Source organism: Phoxinus phoxinus, assembly GCF_949152265.1.
Source record: "Phoxinus phoxinus genome assembly, chromosome: 23".
NCBI classification, from domain to species: domain Eukaryota; kingdom Metazoa; phylum Chordata; class Actinopteri; order Cypriniformes; family Leuciscidae; genus Phoxinus; species Phoxinus phoxinus.
In genome coordinates this window covers 19,292,461-19,313,732 of record NC_136898.1, presented here as the reverse complement: position 1 = coordinate 19,313,732, position 21,272 = coordinate 19,292,461, and the positions used below count along the sequence as shown (strand labels likewise).

General features: G+C 36.9%; 1 protein-coding gene across 1 annotated transcript; it reads left to right on the top strand.

The window, feature by feature from the left end:
- The first annotated feature begins 134 nt into the window (after positions 1–134).
- osbp2a (oxysterol binding protein 2a) lies at positions 135–21,270 on the top strand. The gene is made up of 14 exons (XM_079600682.1): positions 135–700; positions 2,583–2,788; positions 9,899–10,149; positions 10,225–10,393; positions 10,734–10,857; positions 11,338–11,404; positions 12,368–12,496; positions 12,587–12,832; positions 15,547–15,667; positions 16,130–16,233; positions 17,167–17,262; positions 17,345–17,529; positions 18,348–18,568; positions 18,654–21,270. The coding sequence occupies exons 1-14, from the start codon at positions 543–545 to the stop codon at positions 18,794–18,796; spliced, it is 2,220 nt and encodes a 739-aa protein (XP_079456808.1). The 5' UTR covers positions 135–542; the 3' UTR covers positions 18,797–21,270.
- Positions 21,271–21,272: the final 2 nt, after the last annotated feature.

The window sequence follows — 21,272 nt, the reverse complement described above, 5'->3', positions numbered from 1 at the left end:
GGAGCATGAATGCAAGTAAGCTGTAACATATTCGATGTAGCGCCACCTTGCGGATAGTACAGATAACTGCGTCCAAGATCTGGTCAGTAAGACGATTTTAAACAGAAAAACACCGCATGACTGCAACACCAAATGCCTTAATGCAAGGATCAAGAATCTAATCGATATCGGATGCAGCCCTGCATTCTGTCAAGCTTATCTCGGGATGTATAGCCTATCCTTGAGCTTTTAAAAGCCTGTGCATCCTCGCATCCGCTCTCCTCACTAATGTCTTTACGTCATATGGCAGATTCTGAGCGGTCTGTGCGTCCGCGAGGCATCTACGTCATCCACTGTGTTGGTTCCCCCAGTAGCATCAGTTTTCCATCATATCTCTCAGAAGCGCCGCCTCTCCTCGCAGTGACCGCAAATTTGACTCCTCGCTCATGCCCTAAACGTGTTGCATACATGCGAAGGCAGGTGAGGTGTCTGGCGCGCGATCCGCAGCGGTGAGAGAGACAGCAGCAGCGCGCGCGCGCTTATCCCCGCGGACAACCCTCAATATGACCGAACTGGTGGTGCGGACCCTTCCGTCTCCTTCAGGTGTGCAGGGTCCCGGCCCGGACACTTATAAAGGATGGCTCTTTAAATGGACAAACTACCTGAAGGGCTACCAGCGCCGGTGGTTCGTCCTGAGTAACGGCCTCCTGTCTTATTACAGGTACGTGCACTGCGTTTCAGTTGATGCGCACGAGGAGCGCTCGAGACTCTCGGCGCGCGTGACTTTGCTGTGTCACCCCTTTCACCGGCCACGGTACGTACATTATCTGACTTTTAACTGAGGTAGAGTTGCGCAGAAGTTTGCATTAAAAGGCCTCTTGCCTGTGTTGGCACCTGTGGGCACCGCAGGTTACAGCACAAGTCATTTCTCAGCTGTCCATCCATGCTACAACAATGCCTCTCCTGTTTATAATTAGTAATGGGGACATCTGAAGCAACTAGCCTAGATCAAGTTTCCACGCTTCTGCAAGGGCCTGACAGAAAAACACTATTTAATATACATTATGCAGTGTATTTATATGAACTGGGGTCTTAGAACACTAGTGATAGGCTACCTCTGTTTTCTCATTTACAAAATTGGCATGAACTCTTCAAGTTGATGATCGTGTTCTCCAGCATGATCTGAATGTGTCAAAGATCAAATTGTGCTTCAGTGGGACATCTGTCCATCTCTATACAGCAGTTTAAATGCTCAATTCAAGTACATTTGCCTTCATTTCATTACAGACCTTTGGGACATTCTGTTTTCCTGAATTAAAAATGCTTGGTGTTTTATTGTATTTTTAACGCTATTAACATTATTATTCTCATTACATTATGCTTTTGTATACCCTTCAGCTTGTACTGAAGTGTGACTGTAATGCTGCAGTAAATGATGTCTTGCTATTGCAGTGTATCTGGATTTAGTATGGATTTGATATTAACGAGGCTCTGATTCTGCATTTATGGACTCAGAAATCCTGCAGTTATTTATTGCAGCCAGCATGTCATATTTGTCTGTCAGTCTGGAACTTTCAGTGTCTAACGGCAACGCTGATATGAGCAGGGTACCAATAATCGAACATAAATAAGATAAAATACAATGTAATAGCAAATTACTGCAATTCAATAAGTAAATAAAGTAAAATAAAATGTAGTATGATTTTACACTGAATAATATTCAGTGAATAATAATATATTCACTCATAATAACAAAATAATAAAACTACATTCTTGTTTTTTTACATAATAATTACCCACAATAATACATTCCCCTATAATAAAAGTAAATGCTTATGTTTACACAATAATTACTCACAATATTAAATTCACCAATAATAATAAAATAATAAAAATAAAAAATATTTTATAACATAATTACTCACAATAATAAATTCACTCATAATAATAAAATCATACAAATAAATAATTGTGTTATTCAGTAATTACTCACAATAATAAATTCACTAATAATAATAAAATAATAATTATTATTTTACTAAAAAATGACTAAAAATAATAAATTCATTCATAATAATAAAGTAATAAAACAAAATTATGTTTTATAGCATAATTAATCATAATAATAAATTCACCAATAATAATACAAGTAAATGATAATGTTTACACAATAATTACTCACAATAATAAATTCACTCATAATAATGAAATAACAAAAGTAAATTATGTTTTACAGCATATGCTACTCACAATAATAAATTCACTCATAATAATAAAATAATAAAACTAAATTCAAATTTTTACACAATAATTACTTACAATAATAAATTCACCCAAAATAACACAATTGAAAATTATTTTACACAATAATTACTCAAGTATAAATTAATTCATAAGTATTTGCACAGAAAATACGCATGAATGATTGACAAGGCTGCTGGTAGATGTTGGAACTGACACTGTTATGTTAATAAGTGTATTCAGTCTGGCGGATATATCACTGCACTAGTATATGTGTGTGTGTTTGTGATAGTGTGACTCTGTCAAATGACTTTCAGCTAGTTGCTCCTTTAACCCATGCCGTTGTGTGGATTTGTCTTTAGGACTCAAGCAGAAATGGCGCACACCTGCCGAGGCACGATTACCTTGGCGACGGTGCACATAGAGATGGGCGACACCTATCACTTCGTGTTGACAAGTGGGGGGCGGAGCTACCACCTGAAGGCCTATACAGAGGGCGAGTGCCAGCGCTGGGTTTCTGCTCTGCAACAGGCCAAAGCAAACGCCACTCAAATGATGCCCCATTCAGGTGAGTCCTGTCACAGTGCCAACGGAAAGCATCCCAGGATGCACTTCATAAGTGCAACGTTGCCTTGGCTTTGGCTTGCTTGGTTGGAGACATTTAATATTCAACAATATTATTGATCACACTGACCGATGCCGACAGTCACCAGATTACAGCACGTCACTTCTCAGACGTTCCAAGCCTATAAAGGCGGATTCACACCAAGGACGATAACTAACGTTAACGGTAAAGATATAGTTCTAAAAATCGTTCTGTATATAAAAGAAAGCAGAGTTCACTCACACCACAAGATAACGGTACAGAGAAACAAAGTCACTGGAATCACTTTCAGAACTATTTCTTTCCAGCTGATGATAAAAACATTTTAGAGCCAATCAGAATCCATCCTGCTTTAAAGAGCTCGAGCATTTAAAGGGATAGTTCACCCAAAAATGTAAATGATCCCATAATTTACTCACCCTCAAGCCATCCTAGGTGTATGTTTCGGGTCAGAGGTCACTCTTCCGACAGAACTAGACTCGTGTACGGCGGTTACCGGAAGCCCAATGAATACAGTTTATAAAGTTATAAATATGGATATTTTTTCTTACATTTCTTATATTAAAAAATGTGTCAAATAGTCATAATAAAGAATGAGAAGTGTGCACGTATTCGATTGTTATTGTCTCAATAATCTTTCTTGTTGTTCAGGCTTTAATAATACAGCAATCTCAGCCATATACATTATTTTTAAACGGGTCTGCATTCCTAACTTCTCATAATAACCTTTAAGGCCCGTTCAGACCAAGAAAGATATTTATAATGATAACGATATAGTTCTAAAAATCGTTATATATGTAAAAGAATAACAGAGTTCACACCACAACTATGACCATAAAGGCACAGAGAAACGATGACCTTGGAATCACTTCAGAAAAAGATTGTTTCCTTTAAAAACATTGACAGCCAATCAGAATCCATCCTGCTTTAAAGAGCTCGAGCAGAAGGCAAAACTGCTTATGATAAACGCAATATTGTTGTATATAATAGAACCAAACAAGAATTACATTTTTTTGCAGTGCAAGTTATGTAGAAAATATTAATCTCATATGTAAAGGCTGTGAACATGAACACAATTATGTCCTACAGAAAACATAATAATTTAAATTATGTCTGACTCTCGTATATCCCTAAAAAATATCTTATATAATAAACAACTTGTTTATCCCCCTTTACCATTTAAGGCAAAACTTTGTGCCTTTTCTTTTTTAGCCAAACGCCACTAGGGGGTAGCATTGTTCATGGTTTTTTAAGCTTATTTTTCCTTTCATATTTAAAGTATTCATAAATCCACAATTATATACTAAGTAATTATTATTTACTCATAAATATTATGTTTTAAATGTGTTATGTTTGTGTTACATTTAATTAGGTTTCATTTTAAATAAATAAGGCAGTGCACGTCTTACTTTTTATTTCTATCCTCAGAATTCCGTCTTTTTTCTTAACAAAGCTTATGAAAACATAAAGAACAGTAAGTAACATATCTTTGATATTTTAAAAGCACTGATCATTTTGATTGTGTTTTCGACGACTTCTACGTTATTGCATTTACACGACTCTTTTATCCCCGAATGTGATTAATATGCATGCTGCAACACCTTCCCGCTTGGACCATTTCATCTGCTACTGAATGAAGTGACGAGCACGTTAGCTCCGCCCACTGTGCAGGATGGAGAATGTGAAGGGAAAGAGGGAGGGAGAGAAGGAAAACAGGAGCGCGAGCGATGGGAGGGAAGCTTGGAAGGTGACCGAGAGGGAACGCTGCTTCACGCTTTCATGCAAAAAGATTTGAACATCATCTTCACAGCATAAGCATTTGCTCCGTATTTATCAGTGTTTCCATCCTGTCGAGAAAAGGTAGGACAAATTATGAATACATATATGCTGGAGTGGCATTTATGCAAAAACATGTCTTTTGTTTAGTGTTTAGTTCATAGATGTTTTTTTAGCCAGTGTTTTATTTGAGTACTACTTGAGTTTAGTGGAATAGTTTGTTTTACATCCTAATTTCAGTTAAGTTAAATATGCTTTTTATGATCAGTTACGGGAATGAGTCTATTTTTATAGATGCTCTAAGCACATTGTGGCTACTGTATCAGTCGATTCCTATCAGGTAACTTGATGTTCGCATGTGGTCGCTTGCTCTTTAATGGACCAAATACATTTAGAGCTTACAGCTAAATCTCAGGATTTGCATTGGGAACCAATTGAGCCCATGTTTGACTTCACAACAGCATGATATGCGGTATAGCCAGGGTTTATAACTACATTTTCTGAAAGAAATGTGCGGTGTTGTGTTTCTCAGGGCGTTGCTAGCATGTTCTTGGTGTCAAAACTCCTAAGTTTCTTTAAGTCTGGTTTGTCAGGACCTCACTCTACTGTACAGTACTGTGAGAAACTTACAACACAACTCAGATTATCTGTGATATGAAGTAAGCAGGCTGATGGGCCAAACTGTAGTCAGACTGCCAGTGAACTTTTCGAAGATCGTTGTAGGCTTTTCTTCGCTGCGCCTCCATTGATGTTGGTCTCCACACTTTGAATGTTCCCTGTTAGGTGTGGTTAGTCAGGGATGAGTCACTCGTCTCTCTCCAGCGGGTCAGGGGAAGGTGATCTCTGATTATTCTCCAGCGCTGGTGCTTTTCCTCTTACGCCCACTGAGGCTGAGCGAGCCTCTCTCACTCGCTCGATTTTAATTCGCCCGAATCCCTCCTTCAGGACTCGCTCTGATGGAAGATGAGCACCGCGGGCAGGCAGGAGTCATGTGTGTCTCAACAGACTGGAGGAGTTCTCGCTCTCTGGAGAGCCACGCTAATCCACTTTTCCCCATTGTTTTCTTGGCAGGCATAAAATTGCGATATTTTGCTTGGATTGGGTTTAAAATGCTTTGGCTTAGATGCAGTTTGGATGGAAAGATTGAATCATGTAATCTTTGCAGCTGTGGTTCGGCACTGTAAAAAAAACATTCAACTTGCAGTTCTTCTAACAAATGTAATAAAAAGTAGCATGAACAAAGAAAGTCAGCTAATTATTTAGTTTGAACAACAACAATACTAATAAATACAAATATTTTTGAAAAAAGTATATGGTTTTTAAAATTATATAATTTTGATCTTACTTAGACATTCATCTATTTGTAGATCTATAGTTTACGAAATTGGAAATGAAACAAAGTTTATTGGAGTACGTTTTACAAGAAAATACTGTTTCAGCCTTACTAAAAAATGACATGTTTAATTGACCCTTCGCAGGGAGCTTGATTGACTGACCAATCATACTTCACCATCCGCCATTTTGTCGGACAAAGCAGTCAGGAGAGTTAGTAGTTTAACATGGGAGAATTTGAACTTGAAAAGCGGAGTGTACTGACGCCTTTCCGCGGTTAAAACAACATTCCTACTTATGTTCATTCATGTTTATTTGATGCTATAAATGAACTAGAAGGAAGAGATGATCGGTTCACGAGCAGCTTTAACTGATGCTCTACAGTGATCTGTCACGACACATTAAAGAGCCACAAAACGGTATTTATTGTTTACATTTCTTTAAAAAAATTACCAAATTTGAAACTTGTTTAATATGTTTAATACAAAAGTAACCAAAAAGTTTGTCAGTGTGTTGTCAGTCTCCTCTCTGCTCCGCGATGTATTTTTCACTGCGTGAGAACATGGTGTGGCGTGAGAGCGGCGTATCTTGTCGGACATAGCGACAGTAACTAAGGGGGGCGGGTCTTTGCGAACGGTCAATTCAATACTTGCCGTTTCTTCGTTACTGTTTGTGAAATGTACTAGCAATTCCTGAGTGAAAAGTGTTTAATGAAATAAAAATAAAGTAAAGTTTTTCCGTTGTATGTTGCAACGACATGCATTATTTTATTATTGTCATCCAAATGCAGCATTTATTGAACAGGGTAATCCAAAGACGTAATCCAAAGTACAGGCAGGGTCAAACACAGGCAGGCAGTCCATACAGACAAACACAACAAGGCCGGGAACACGGGCAAAAGAGTAATCCACGGGACAGGGAAGAAATCCGAAACCAAGAGACATGAAACCAGGGATTGCAGTGTAACACTAAGACTTTGCAGATAATGAATGAGAAAACCAGGCTTATATGGGGTGAGCTACACAAGATAATGAGACACAGGTGAATGCGACAATGGATGAAGAGTCGGGCAGTGAGTTATGGGAAATGTAGTTTGAGAGGGAATGATCCGGTGGCTCTCAAGGGCACTCCAGCTGGTGACCGTTACAATTATAATGAATGGACATCATTTTTTGATGTGACACAAGATATGGCCAATAAGATACAGATTGTGTTCAGAACCATAGTAATTATTGTTTTATTATGTTTTTTGCTTTTTGACACAATACATAATCATAATACTACATAAAACAAATTAATACTAATACTATATAATAATACTACAATGAACAATTGATAATGCAATAATGTGAAAAGTTACTATTTAAATGTTTGGAAATCAATTTTTTTGTTTATTTTAGAGCCGTTACACTTACAAATAATACATTATTATTACTAATACTATTCATATTATTAATACATTATTAATAATACATTATTATTAATGTGAAAACAGTTGTGCTGCTTAATATTTTTGTGGAAACCGTGATACATTTGTCTCCGGATTCTTTGATGAATTGAAAATTCTCAAGAACAGCATTTATTTGAATAAAAAAAAACATTATAAATGTCTTTACTGTCAGATTTGTTTTAATGTGCGGCTGAATAAGTATACTTTTTTTTTACATTACTGAGCCCAAACTTTTGAACAGTAGTGAGTATATTATGTATAGACGCATATAATCATAAGCACATATACATCACCTGATGATCTGATCAGGGAGCAGCAGGTCATTTAAAGGTCACACTTCTACGCAACTGATGTACAGATAGACTAAGTTTCAGTGAACAGTGTGCCAGCATGTCGACTGCTCGTCTCTGTGTATCTGCCTCAGGCTCCTACAAGCAAGTGCTTCAAAAAATGTCTTGCGTCACACAAGAGGTGATTTACAGCCTGTGCTCGTCTGTTTGCCAGTGAGTGATGATGGCCATGTTGTGTGAGAGAGTAGGCAAAGCGAGACGCATTAGCCCCTTTGGGTTTTTCATCTCTATAGCTTCTAAAAATAGCCGTCCTTCCAATTGCGTGGGACCTAGTTTCCATGGTAACCATGTTCATTCACAGAAATGGTGTTTGAATGGGCTGTTGGTTATTATGACGCCTCTCTTTCACACTCGCTCATTCCATCACCTACTGCCCACATTCAATTGTGATGTCCTTCAACTCTCCAATGACATCTAAATCTGGATATTTCTCCTTTTTTTCTGCTAGAACTTGTTATCTTTCTCTCTTTCTCGCTGTCTCCGACGGCCATCTCCTCGGTCCATCTCTGTGGTCATTTCTCAGCATCCATTTAAAGCTTAGCTGGAAAATACGCTTGTAATTGAAAAGACCTCCACAAAAGGACTGTGTAAATTCTCAGCTGTCACGTCAGAGCCCTCCAGCGCCACGTCTGTGCTATTTATAAACGTATTTTAGTTCAGCCTGTAGGACTGCAGTAAATTTGATCATCTCTGTTGGCTGCAGAACATCATAAGACACAATAACTTCATTTATTTAAAGGAATGTGCCGTACTTTCGATTACCACAGGAAGAAATTTTGAACCATCCCTTCATTTGCAAAAAACAAACAAAAAGTGGATACAGAAATTCTCATAATTTAAATGCCAAGGACACCAACATATGATGATCCCCTTGCAAGAAACCCATTTCTAAAATTTAAATGCAGCTATATATTTTAACTCTGTGAGGAAAACCATATGATAAAGACAACATAAAAAATAAAATAAAATAAAAACCTTATTATTTTTGTAAGTATTATTCAAAATTGTGCCGTGGGACCCATCCCTCAAGTCAAGTCAATAGAGGGGATTGTAGGTGGAGGGTTGGGAGCTGTCTGATAAGGGTATTCTCTTTTTTGGGATTCTCCTGATAGCACCATTGCACTCAAGTACAATTTTTGGATTTGGAAGCTTGCTTTGCAAATAACTCCAATCCTCCACAAAATGGAGATTTATTAGACCCATTACTCTCATGTCCAGAAACTGATACAGTGTGGAGTTCCCTCAAAAGGGAACATCTTAGGGTTGCGCATGTAACCCCAGTTCCCTGAGAAGGGAACGAGACCCTTCAGTGCGTTGCCATGCTTCGGGCAGTAGGGGTGGGCGATATACGGATAGACACGGTTAACCGGTAGAGATTTCGGTCTATCATCTCTATCACGGTTACACTCTCGTGAGGTTGCTTATATGCATGTATTTTTTTTAAGCATTGCAGTTTAAAAACAAGTGATTTTAAAGTGTTTAAGCACAGTAAGCAAAGAGAATTTCTTTCATTATGCTTGCGCTGTCAGAGAGATGGTTTCTGATTGGATCTGTGGATTCAGTCTTAAAGTGACAGCGGCCTAATAACCCTGCTGGCGTCTGTCATTAATGTTAATCAAAGAACAAAAGAGAGAACATGTCTCACTGCTCTTGACTGAATCACTTTTGTAACTTAAATAATAAATAAGACATTTAAGAATAAATGTATGTTTGATTCATACAGTGAGGAGTATGTTTTTTATTATAAATATGATTACTTTATACAATATGTTTCTAGAGCTTATAGTTTTTCAGGAACGTCTATATTAATTTAATTTGTTTCTTTGTTCTTTTTTATCACTGTTTACTTGTCTTTAGTAAGCTTGAAAGTTATTTTTTATACTTAGGCTAGTAGTTTTTTTACGATATTGAAAATGGTGACAATAATCATGGTTGAAATAAATAATATAACATGGTTGTTATAAAAAATGTAGATGTCATAAAAACCTTATTTAAAGCAAAAACAACTATATTGTGATATACTGTATATCAGTATCGTGAAATAAAATTACTCATGATATATAGATTTTGGCCATATCATCACATCAAATTTGAAGCAAAAAAATTAGCCTGTGAAATCTTCTCATCAATTTTCCGTCTATCTCTCCATTTATGTCTTTTCTGCAGATGACTCTGGTGACGAGGGTCCACTAGCCCAGCCGGACCGTGCTCTGATCCAGGGGGCGCTCAAGACTCTGGCCAGCAAGCTTGAAGACCTCAGCACCTGCAATGAGCTCATAGGGAAGCACGGTGCCGCCCTCCAGCGCTCCCTCAGCGAACTAGAGGACCTGCGAACCCCCAGCGACGGCGCCGATAAGCTGAAGACCGTGAACGAGCGAGCCACTCTCTTCCGCATCACTTCCAATGCTATGATCAATGTGAGTCTTACAGTTGACTGCATACTAAACGAAATTAAATGAATGATGAATCTAAATGATTGGTTTTCGGATCAGGCCTGCCAGGACTTTGTGGATCTAGCGGAGACTCACAGCCGGCGGTGGCAGCGTGTGCTGCAGTATGAAAGGGAACAGCGCCACCACCTGGAGGAGACCATCGAGCAGCTAGCCAAACAGCACAACAATCTGGAGAGAGCCTGGAGGGAAGCGCCCAGTACACACAATAGTGAGACTTTTTTCTTCCGTCGAGCGCAAAAGAAATTGTTTTGCAGAATGTCCAAGCTACTTTTTCTCTACAATGAGCGTGAAGAGTAAACTTTGGCCGTCATGCTCCAAAAAGAACAAATAGAATAGAAAACAGTTATTTTAAATTGGAATATTATTTCACAATATTACTATTTTTACTGTATTTTTGATCAAATAACTGCAGTCTCGGTGAACATAATAGACTTTTTTCAAAAACTTAATGACCCCAAACTTTTGAATGGTAGTGTAAATATTTCTATGTTTATTATTAAACTGCATTTGTAATAACGCTGTGAGATTTTGCATGTGTTGCCCTTCAGAAGTGGCGGAGCGAACACCGGAGGGGGAATCCAGTGAAGAGAATGAAGACATAGAGTTCTTTGATGCCATGGAAGATTCTCCAGCCTTCATCACAGTGCCTGCAGAGGATCACTCACAGCACAGGTTCATATATAGATCATATAGTTGATGGCTTTTACTCACTGAACTAGACACACACCCACAATCAAATCACAGACCATCTGATGCATATAAAAGGAAAAGAGCTTGATAACATAACAAGATCAGATTTGATTGGCCGACTGTTCGCAATTTCTGGAAATCAGAGTGCCCAGGTTTTACTAGCTCAGGATAATCTACACAATTGTTTTAGCTTTTTCAGTTAATTATCATTTGTGCACTGAAACTGGTGCACTATTATTCAAAAAAAATGTTTAGGTGTCATCGATTTCAGATGTACCTGCCCCTAAGTGGCGTGTAAAACAAAATGAATTATGGGTTTTCATGTCAGTTAGATGGCCTTTCCCTGTATAAATGGCAGTTCTTTGCCAAAATAAAGTAATGCTATCTATTTGGAACTACTCTGTGCCTGAATAATGATCTCCCGTTTCATCCTTCTCTTGTGTTTCTCTGTGTGTCTCTCAGACACTTGAGCAGTAACCAGAGCGTGACCAGTGGAAGTTTATCCAGTAATTGGAGCCAGGGCGACAATGTAGGATTGGGCTTTTGTTTAATCACAACATATCCAAACTAAACCACACATGACAAATAATGTTAACTACCTTAATTAAAGGGTTAGTTTACCCAAAAATTAAAATTCGGTTATTTACTTACCCTCATGTCATTCCAGAACCATAAGCCTTTTGTTCATCTTCGAATCGAAACACAAAAGAAGATATTATTAATGAAATCAGATATCTTTCTGTCCCTCCATTGACAGTCTACACAACTACCACTTTGATGCTCTAAAAACTTTATAAAGAATAAGAGCCTAAATTCAATCTGCTCATCATATAAAGTGATTGATGGATTTTTTTTATGATCTGTTTATGAACGGTTTGAAGCGTCAAAGTGGAGGGACAGTTCATAAGATTATATTAAATATAATAATATTAATAATAATACTTTATACTTAACTCCTTAGTTTGTAAGAAATTAATACTTTTATTGCATTTATCAAAAGCAAAAGCAACAGTAAATATATTTACAGAGTTTTATATATTTATTCAAAATTATTCAACCCCCATTGCAAATCAGGTTTATTGGCAAAATGTACAGACTCTCAACTGTTTGCAATGAACAAATCAAACAAAAGTAATTGAAATAGCTCAACACAACAAATGTTTCAAGTGGTTTCCCCACATTCAACTGAAAATGCAACTTTTATTGACTTCTGCAGTCTCAAAATTATTCTACCTTCATGCGACACTGGATTTTATATCACAATCTCTTTATGAATGTTTTGAAGCGTCAAAACGGGTGAATATGGTTTCAACGGAGGGACAGATATCTCAGATTTTATTAAAAAATATCTTCATTTGTGTTCTTAAGATGAAAAAGTCTTATGGGTTTGGAACGGCAAAAACGATGATGATGTAAATGATGACATGATTTGAATTTTTGGGTGAACTGTCCCTTGTGTTTGTTCACTAGAGTGTTTTCTCTGTGTTTACAGGACAGTTCTGGTAGCTACTTGCGCAGGGGCAGACGCTGTCGCATCCCAGATAAGCCCAACTACTCCCTGAACCTGTGGAGCATCATGAAGAACTGCATTGGCAAGGAGCTCTCCAAGATCCCCATGCCTGTAAGAGGAGTCTCAGATCTGGTGTGTTGTGTAGCTGTTGATATCTGAATCTTCACAGGGATTTGCGTGCGTCTGAATCCTCACTTCCAGGTGAACTTCAACGAGCCGCTGTCGATGCTGCAGCGTTTGACGGAGGATCTTGAGTACAGCGAGCTCCTGGACCGGGCGGCACGCTGCGACTCCTCTCTGGAGCAGATGTGTCTGGTGTCCGCATTCTCCGTCTCGTCCTATTCAACCACCATCCACCGCACAGGGAAACCCTTCAACCCTCTGCTGGGAGAGACCTATGAGCTGGACCGCATGGAGGAGTACGGATACCGCTCCATTTGTGAACAGGTCCCAAACCACACTCATAATACACAAATATTCATTTGATTATACAGTGCTTAGCATAAGTGAACACCCATGCTAAAGTTGACTAAAACCTAGAGATTGGCATGGCTTGATTTCAGTTAGCCTAATATCTGGTTTGATTTGCATTGAGAGATGATCTTATGGAAAGTACCCAATGCCAGTCTCTAGGTATGGTGAAGGGTGTGTGATGATGTGGGGATATTTTAATTCCAAAGGCCAAGGGAACTTTATCAGGATGCATAGTATCCTGGATCCATGAAATAACTGGCCTTTAAAAATAAAAATCTGCGTGCCTCTATGGGAATTTAACATAGCAGTGTCCTGACTTATGCACCCTGTATTTTAAGGAACAACATTTATTTATTTACAATACATTATTCATTCACAAAGAAAATTGGTGTTCTTAAAGGTTGGAGTTTTCCTAATTTTTTTTAAATGAAGGCAACCCTCAGACGGTTCTCGGTCGGTTCTGACCGAAATATTTTCTGTTTTGATTTTTTAAAAATCACGCTTCATCTGAATGTTATGAAACTTGGTGACTTTTATGGCATTAGGTATGTGAATACAAAAAAAAAATTGAGGTCATGATCTGAGCATGCTAAGTGGCTAATTTTTGTGTGTACAATCTACAAATCGGACACAATCCTAAAAAAAAGTACACCGCAGGAAAGGGGGGAAACTCTATAACATCAAGAGTGCAAAACAGACACACCCACCCACACACACACACATACAAACACACTTTTATACACATACACACCAATAAATTCAGATTACAAAAAATATGTTTTGAATTTTTAAAAATCACAGCTTCATCTGAATGTTACGAAACTTGGTGACTTTTATGGCATTATATATGTGAACACACAAAAAAATTGAGGTCATGATCCGAGCATGCTAAGTGGTCATAAAAAAAATAGTCACACTTGTGGTCTTTGGTCAAAAATTACCCCCATAGGAAATTAATGGGAAATTGACAAAAACACAAAAATTCACCCAAACATTTTTTTTTACTTTTTTTGGTGTGACACTCTAAAACATCTAGAGAGAATTTTTTATTTATTTTTTTATTTTTTATATATATATATATTAAAAAAAATAGATATTTATATTTATATTAAACATCATTATATCACTAAGCCATGATGACATATTATGTGGATTGTGTGATTTCCACTCTAGGATAATTTTTCTAGGCTTTCTAACACAATGTTTAGGTTTGACTAATCATAATGCAAAAACTAACACTTTAAATCACTATTTCTAAAAAAATATATATCTAAAACTTGATAAGAAATAGTTTTTGAGATTGTTTAAATATATATTCAAATCCAAAAAAAAAAAAAAAAAAAAAAGTAAATGTGTCCATTAAACAGCTGGGGAAGTCACATGCCTCTTCATAGAGTGCTGTTTATGCCATCTAGTGGTTACAACATGGTTCTACGCTTTCTCTCCATACTCTCACCAGATGGCGCTAATCTGCTTCAACCATTTTTTTTTGGAGGCCTAGACTCTATATTAAAAATAATAATAATAATAATAAAAAAATTGTATTTTTTTCAATGGCAAAAATAGACCATAAATATTGCATAAATATGAATAAATTCAATCAAATTCTCTCAAAATACAAAATTAAAAAGAAAAAATATTATAGAACAAAAATAAATTGCATTGGTTTTACTGGGATGGAGGAAATTGAATTTATAGGTCCAAGGCCCAGGAGGTGACTCCGAAACGAAGACCGTCAGAGGGTTAAGATAAATTTCCAAAAGATGATTTTTTATTCCTCTTTTTAGTCAACTTTAGCATGGGTGTGTTTACTTATGCTAAGCACTGTATACTATAATATATTATTACATGGCTTGGTTAAATTCTAATGTAGAATGCGGGCTGTTATTTCTTGATAACACACCGCTGCTAAGTATAACACACCGTTGCCATGAAAAACAGAGCGTTGCCATGGACACAGTGTTCTTTAACGGAAGCAATACATTCGTTTTTAAATCAATTAACTCCTTTTTAAATCAATATTTTGTGTCAAATTATTGATTTTTTGGTAGGTAGCCGTGTAATAAGCGGGATAATGTATAGCAAGGCGGTTGTTATAGCGAATACAACCCCTTCAGGCTTATTCAAGACCCCTCCGTCCTGTCGGGGTTGTGTTCGCTATATATAACAACCGCCTCGCTATACATTATCCATTACATAATAATTTAATAAATCAGAAATGAGGATAATAATAATATTATTATTGATAATACGTTATAAATAAATCCTTATTATGCACCTTAGTTCAGTAGATCAGTAGAGATTTTTAAAGAAATTAATACTTTTATTCAGCGAGGATGCATTCAATTGATAACTGTAAAGACAGTAAAGATATTTATAATTTTACAAAAGATGTCTATTTCAAATAAACGCTGTTCTTTTGAACTTTCTATTTGATCAAAATTTCCACAAAAATATGAAGCAGCACAAATGTTTTCAACATTGATAATAATAGTAAATGTTTCTTGATCATCAAGTCATCATATTAGAATGATTTATGAAGGATCATGTGACACTGAAGAATGGAGTAATGATGCTGAAAATTCAGCTTTGATCACAGAAAAGTTATTTTAAATTGTAATATTTCCCAATATTGACTCTCTCTCTCTCTCTCTCTCTCTCTCTCTCTCTCTCTCTCTCTCTCTCAGATAAATCATCACCCACCGGCGGCTGCCCATCATGTGGTCTCGCAGCGAGGCTGGACCCTGTGGCAGGAGATCACCATCGACAGCAAATTTCGTGGCAAATACATCTCCATCATGCCACTAGGTGATCCATGAGCTATGAGTCGCCTCTCAAGGACATTCACATCATCACACACACAAAACTATTGAATAGTTTCAACTTTTCTACTTTATTATGCACACAATCCAGAGTTACCTTAAAACCTTGAGGGAATATAAAGCAGAACAAAACAGTAATAATATGTTAACTCTATAAATGTTTTAAAAGTGATCACATTACATTTTTAAATTAAAATACTTGTTACCTAGATTCACTTTGTACACATGCAAATGTATATATAGATGTGCTGCTTCCCGGTAAACGTTACTTCAAAGGAAAATGTCATTTGTGGAATGGTTTCTATTTTTACAGAGCCTTTTATATTAATGTTTATTGCAGCTCCGAGCTGTTTCTAGAGCGGGTCAACCTCGCTGGCTTTCATCTCCAGGTACATTTCTCCTCCTCATGCTATTATTTGCTCATTCTGCCTCTGTCTGCTCTCTGCAGGCAACATTCACCTGAAGTTCCACGCCAGTGGGAATCACTATGTGTGGAGCAAGGTGACCTCCACTGTGCACAACATCATCGTGGGCAAACTGTGGATTGACCAAGTACGTGATCGGTTTTCTCGTATTTTTTCTGAATTTGTTATGTGTACGTATTACTCTTCTGTGTTACTCTTCTATGTATTACGCTCACTTTAATTGTGTTTCCAAATCCAAAATCACCATGAAAGTATCATTAAAGTAATCCATATACTGTATATGTATCAGTATTATTAATATGCATTGATAGTACTTATGAATATTTAGAATTCTTTTTTATTATATCGTTTCTTTTCTTTTTTACTGTAAGTTTCAATATTTTATTGTGCTTTTGTCATTTTTGTTTGTTTATATAATATATATATAAATAAAACTTTAGCTTTATTTCAATTAAAGAAGACATTTTAATAGTTTTAGTTAACAATATCAATGCCATATTCATAAGTCATAATTCAATATTCAATAGTCAAAAGTCTTCTGAAGCTGTACAATTTATTTATTTCAGAATCAGATTTAAATTCAATAAAAATCTTTATTGTTGCTCTCAAATCCAACATGGCACCATTTTATGTTATATCAGGTTTAGTGGAAGAAAAAAGTCATTGGTTTGCAGCAACATGAGGGTGATTAAATTATGATTTATTTATTTTTTTAATTTTTGAGTAATATTTATGGTTTGAGTCCTCCCACGTGGTGTGGCATTACTCATCTTCAACACTATCTGTTGACACTGTAGACACTGTTCTCCTCCATCTGTCTTCACGCCATCATTCCCACTTCAGAGGAAACAGGAAGCTATTATTACAGTTATAGATTGTATCAGTGGGGAATGCAGTTAAAATTAATTTTCCATCAAGGCATGCATTAAAAATAGACTCTAATATATATATATATATATATATATATATATATATATATATCACTTAATTCTAATGCAAACAACTGCTCTCATCACTGCAGCTCCGTCATTATTAATGTACACTCTTTGTCCCGATGCAGTCTGGGGACATTATAATAGTGAACCACAGGAGCAAGGACACGTGCCACCTCAAATTCTCCCCTTACAGCTATTTTTCCAGGGATGTTCCCCGCAAGGTCAGTGTGTGCATCCTCTGTTCAGTCTGTGTGCCACTGCCCTCTGCTGGGTACTGAGTGTGTCTGTGTGTCCCGTCTCCAGGTAACAGGCGTCGTGACGGACGGGGAAGGCAGCGCACACTACATTCTCTCTGGAACGTGGGATGATAAAATGGAGAGTGCGAAGATCATCGAGAGCAGCCACGGCTGTGGAGGATCTGAGGGAAAGCAGAAAACTGTCTATCAGACTCGACCGCCACAACTACTGTGGAAGAAATACTCTCTCCCGTAAGAATCTATCCATCTATCCATCTATCTATCTATCTATCTATCTATCTATCTATCTATCTATCTATCTATCTATCTATCTATCTATCTCTATCTGTCTGTCTGTCTGTCTGTCTATCTGTTTTTCTATCTATCTATCTATCTATCTATCTATCTATCTATCTATCTATCTATCTATCTATCTATCTATCTATCTGTCTATCTATCTGTTTTTCTTTCTATCTATCTATATCTGTTTTCCTATCTATCTATATATCTATCTACCTGTTTCTTTCTTTCTATCTATCTATCTATCTATCTATCTATCTATCTATCTATCTGTCTGTCTATCTATCTGTTTTTCTTTCTATCTATCTATATCTGTTTTCCTATCTATCTATATATCTATCTACCTGTTTCTTTCTTTCTATCTATCTATCTGTTTTTCTTTATTTCTATCTATCTGTTTTTCTATCTATCTACAGTATATCTGTTTTTCTTTCTATCTATCTATCTATCTATCTATCTATCTATCTATCTATCTATCTATCTATCTATCTATCTATCTATATCTGTTTTCCTATCTATCTACCTGTTTTTTCTTTCTATCTATCTAGCTGTTTTTCTTTCTATCTTTCTGGATATGTTTTTCTTTCTATCTATCCATCTATTGTCTGTTTTTCTATCTATCTATTTTTCATGTTTTTCTATCTATCTATCTATCTATCTATCTATCTATCTTTTTATTATTTATAATGTGTAAATGATATATTTCTTTTTAATGTTGTTTAGTATATATGGCTCGGTCTATACCCTCGTTTTGTCTGCTGTAATTCCAGCGATAATGCCGAGAACATGCATTTCTTCTCTTCTCTGGCCTTGACTCTGAATGAGCCTGAGGATGGAGTGGCTCCCACTGACAGCCGTCTGCGGCCCGACCAGCGGCTGATGGAGGCGGGCTTGTGGGACGAAGCTAACGCTGAGAAACAGCGTCTGGAGGAGCGTCAGAGACTGGAGAGGAGGAAGAGAGAGGCGCAGGCCAACCTCGCACTAGAGGAAGGCAAGACAGAACCACAAACACTCATACCGTGCAGTAAAGCTGTAGTATTCTCTTATCTCATTATGTCTTGTCCTGGATTTGACAGGTAAAGAAGCGGAGAGGTACCAGCCAATGTGGTTTGAGAAAAGGACTGACACAGAGACAGGTGAGAGCAGCTACGTGTACAGAGGAGGCTACTGGGAAGCCAAAGACAGACAAGACTGGAACCAGTGCTCTGCCATCTTTTGAGGCCTCTCTTCCACCAGGACCAGCTTGCCAATCCGAATCATCTTTCCCGTTCCAAGGAGTTTCAAAGATGTGGAATATACTGATTCAGAAGGCACCCACATGTATATACATGTATATCTTAATTTGGAGTGTATTCATGGGGGCATTGGGACACCTGTATCGTAGCAGGGAAAATTCACATTGCATGGGGGAAAAAAGAACATTTTAAGCACAAGAGACAGAGGCACTTTATAAACGTCACAGTGAAAGACACTAATAACATTAATGATCTGGGGAATGTAACACTTCACCAGGGATAAGATTCTTCCTCAGAGCTTTTGCTGATTGCTTCAGGTTAACTGTATGATAGCCATGATGAATAATCCACCGGTGTGTGATAAAAGACACTCGGAGCACATGCTACTCGTGAAGTATGGAGACCGAATGCCCTCAAGACTGTGTTCCTCCATTGAGCCGTAGTATAGATGAAGAGCTGTGTAGTTTCAACAGTGCAAACATGCTCCATTAGCAATCTAGATACAATCCAGATCAGTGCATTGATGTTGCTTTTACAAAATTACAATGATCAAAGCTAATTTATTAGATGCGAGAATTTCTTTTTCGCCGCCTGTTTAGTTATTTAGCACAAGGGTAATGTAAATGTCGTTGTGTAGGTGATGCATTACGGCTTAATTGAGATTCTCCATTTAGAGTCATGGTTAGATGTGTGCAAACATGCTAAAACCGCCAGCTACAACTCCACTGCGCATTTATTTAGTTAAGTAGATGAATTAATAATACATTGCACATCGTGAAGTATTACTCATCTGCATGCAGTGCAGATTTTTGGAAATAATTATGCAAAATTAAGCATGCACTTCAACAGATTTGTTCATATTTATTTGTCTAACACTCGCAGGAAAGTACACAGTATCAGATCACACTTTAGGGTGTTTGCAAACATTTGGCCTTGACTATATTGTCAATAACTAACATTTTGTGGTGGCAATACTTTCTAGGTTTCAGTATTAGCAGCTGAAGCACACTAACACTAAGTACACCCTTCATGCTGCAAGGAAACGGGGTCTGGAATACTGACCGTAAACTGTAACCAAAACGAAGATGAAGGAAACTCATATTTAGGCATTCAAAAATGTCAGAATATGAGCAGAGTGTTGTATGTACACTTTAAATGAGAGTATATCATGTCAGGAACTGTGTTTAGTACATTGTGAAAAATGTAAAGGACTGATTGAACTTCATATTTACTGTCTGTGTTTGAGTTTTTCAACCAATAGCAAGTGTCTTCAAAGAATTTCATGAGATCATCAGCACCATAACCACAGCAAAATCGACACTTTCCAGATATATAAATAACCTTAAGATGTTTATAACAATATGAATTGATTAAATATGATGCTGATATGATATGGTGATGTTGGACATTCCAAGGACTAAGGAAAAGTGTGTCTCTCTAAAATGTTCACTGTAGAAAATTATGTGAATTTGTCTTGGTTGTCAAAATAATCTGAATATATATGTAATAGATTCAAATGAATGATAAGAACAATGATTATTGTATTCATATTTCAAAGGTTATCAATGGTTGGCTTTGGTTTGGTTTGGTTTGTAGTATTTCAGTTCTCATCACGGCCAGTAGTTGGCGCCAACGTACTAGTAATAGCGCTGGAGCATAATAATATATCCTGAAATCTACAGGGTGAATATAAAAGTAAATGTATCTCATGAACAGGCAAGACAGAATGTTCTGCTGTAGATGCATTTAACATTGATACAATGTCTGAATGTTTTATTCCACATTGATACTGTGAAGTGAATATGATGGGTGGCAACATTGCTCAGTTAATCACCTTTATTCACAGTACTTGTAGCACATCTCTGACCACTCCCGTTAATAATGGAAGATCCTGATCCACTGGTTCAGAACAGGAACATACTCATTTACTTATCCTTTACTCGCCCTCATGTTGTACCAAACCTGTATTTCTTTCTCCTACTGAACACAAGTGAAGATCATATTTTGAAGGATATTGGTACCAAACTGTTGACTTCCAAAGTATGGGAGAAAAAAATCCTATGGAAGTCAATGTTGCCCACAACTTTTTGGTTACACACTTTCTTCAAAAGTTATTTTGTGTTCAACAGAATAAAGAAACTCACTTGGAACAAGTTGAGGGTGAGAAAATAATGACAAGAGTTTTCATTTTTAGGTGAACTATGCGAGTGACATTTTTAACATAGTCATGAAAATCTAAAGGCTTTATTGGAAGTATTGTTAACCTTTTTTCAATTTGAGTTGAAGTGTTTAAACATTGAAAGCAATAGCCGTACATAACGTGTGATTATAAAATTTAAATACTGTGAAAATAAAAGGGACATAATAACCAAAATATAGCCTGTAAATAGAAAAAGATAAAACTGTCAATCAAAATGTCTGTAAACGAAATGCATAAATAAACAAACACGCATTTTTTGA

Excerpts from the sequence above, each read along its gene's own strand:
- osbp2a (XM_079600682.1), top strand. The coding sequence starts at position 543 with ATGACCGAACTGGTGGTGCGGACCCTTCCGTCTCCTTCAGGTGTGCAG. Across the intron at positions 12,497-12,586 it reads TCTCCAAGATCCCCATGCCT|GTGAACTTCAACGAGCCGCT; the intron begins GTAAGAGGAGTC and ends CCTCACTTCCAG. Across the intron at positions 15,668-16,129 it reads CATCTCCATCATGCCACTAG|GCAACATTCACCTGAAGTTC; the intron begins GTGATCCATGAG and ends TGCTCTCTGCAG.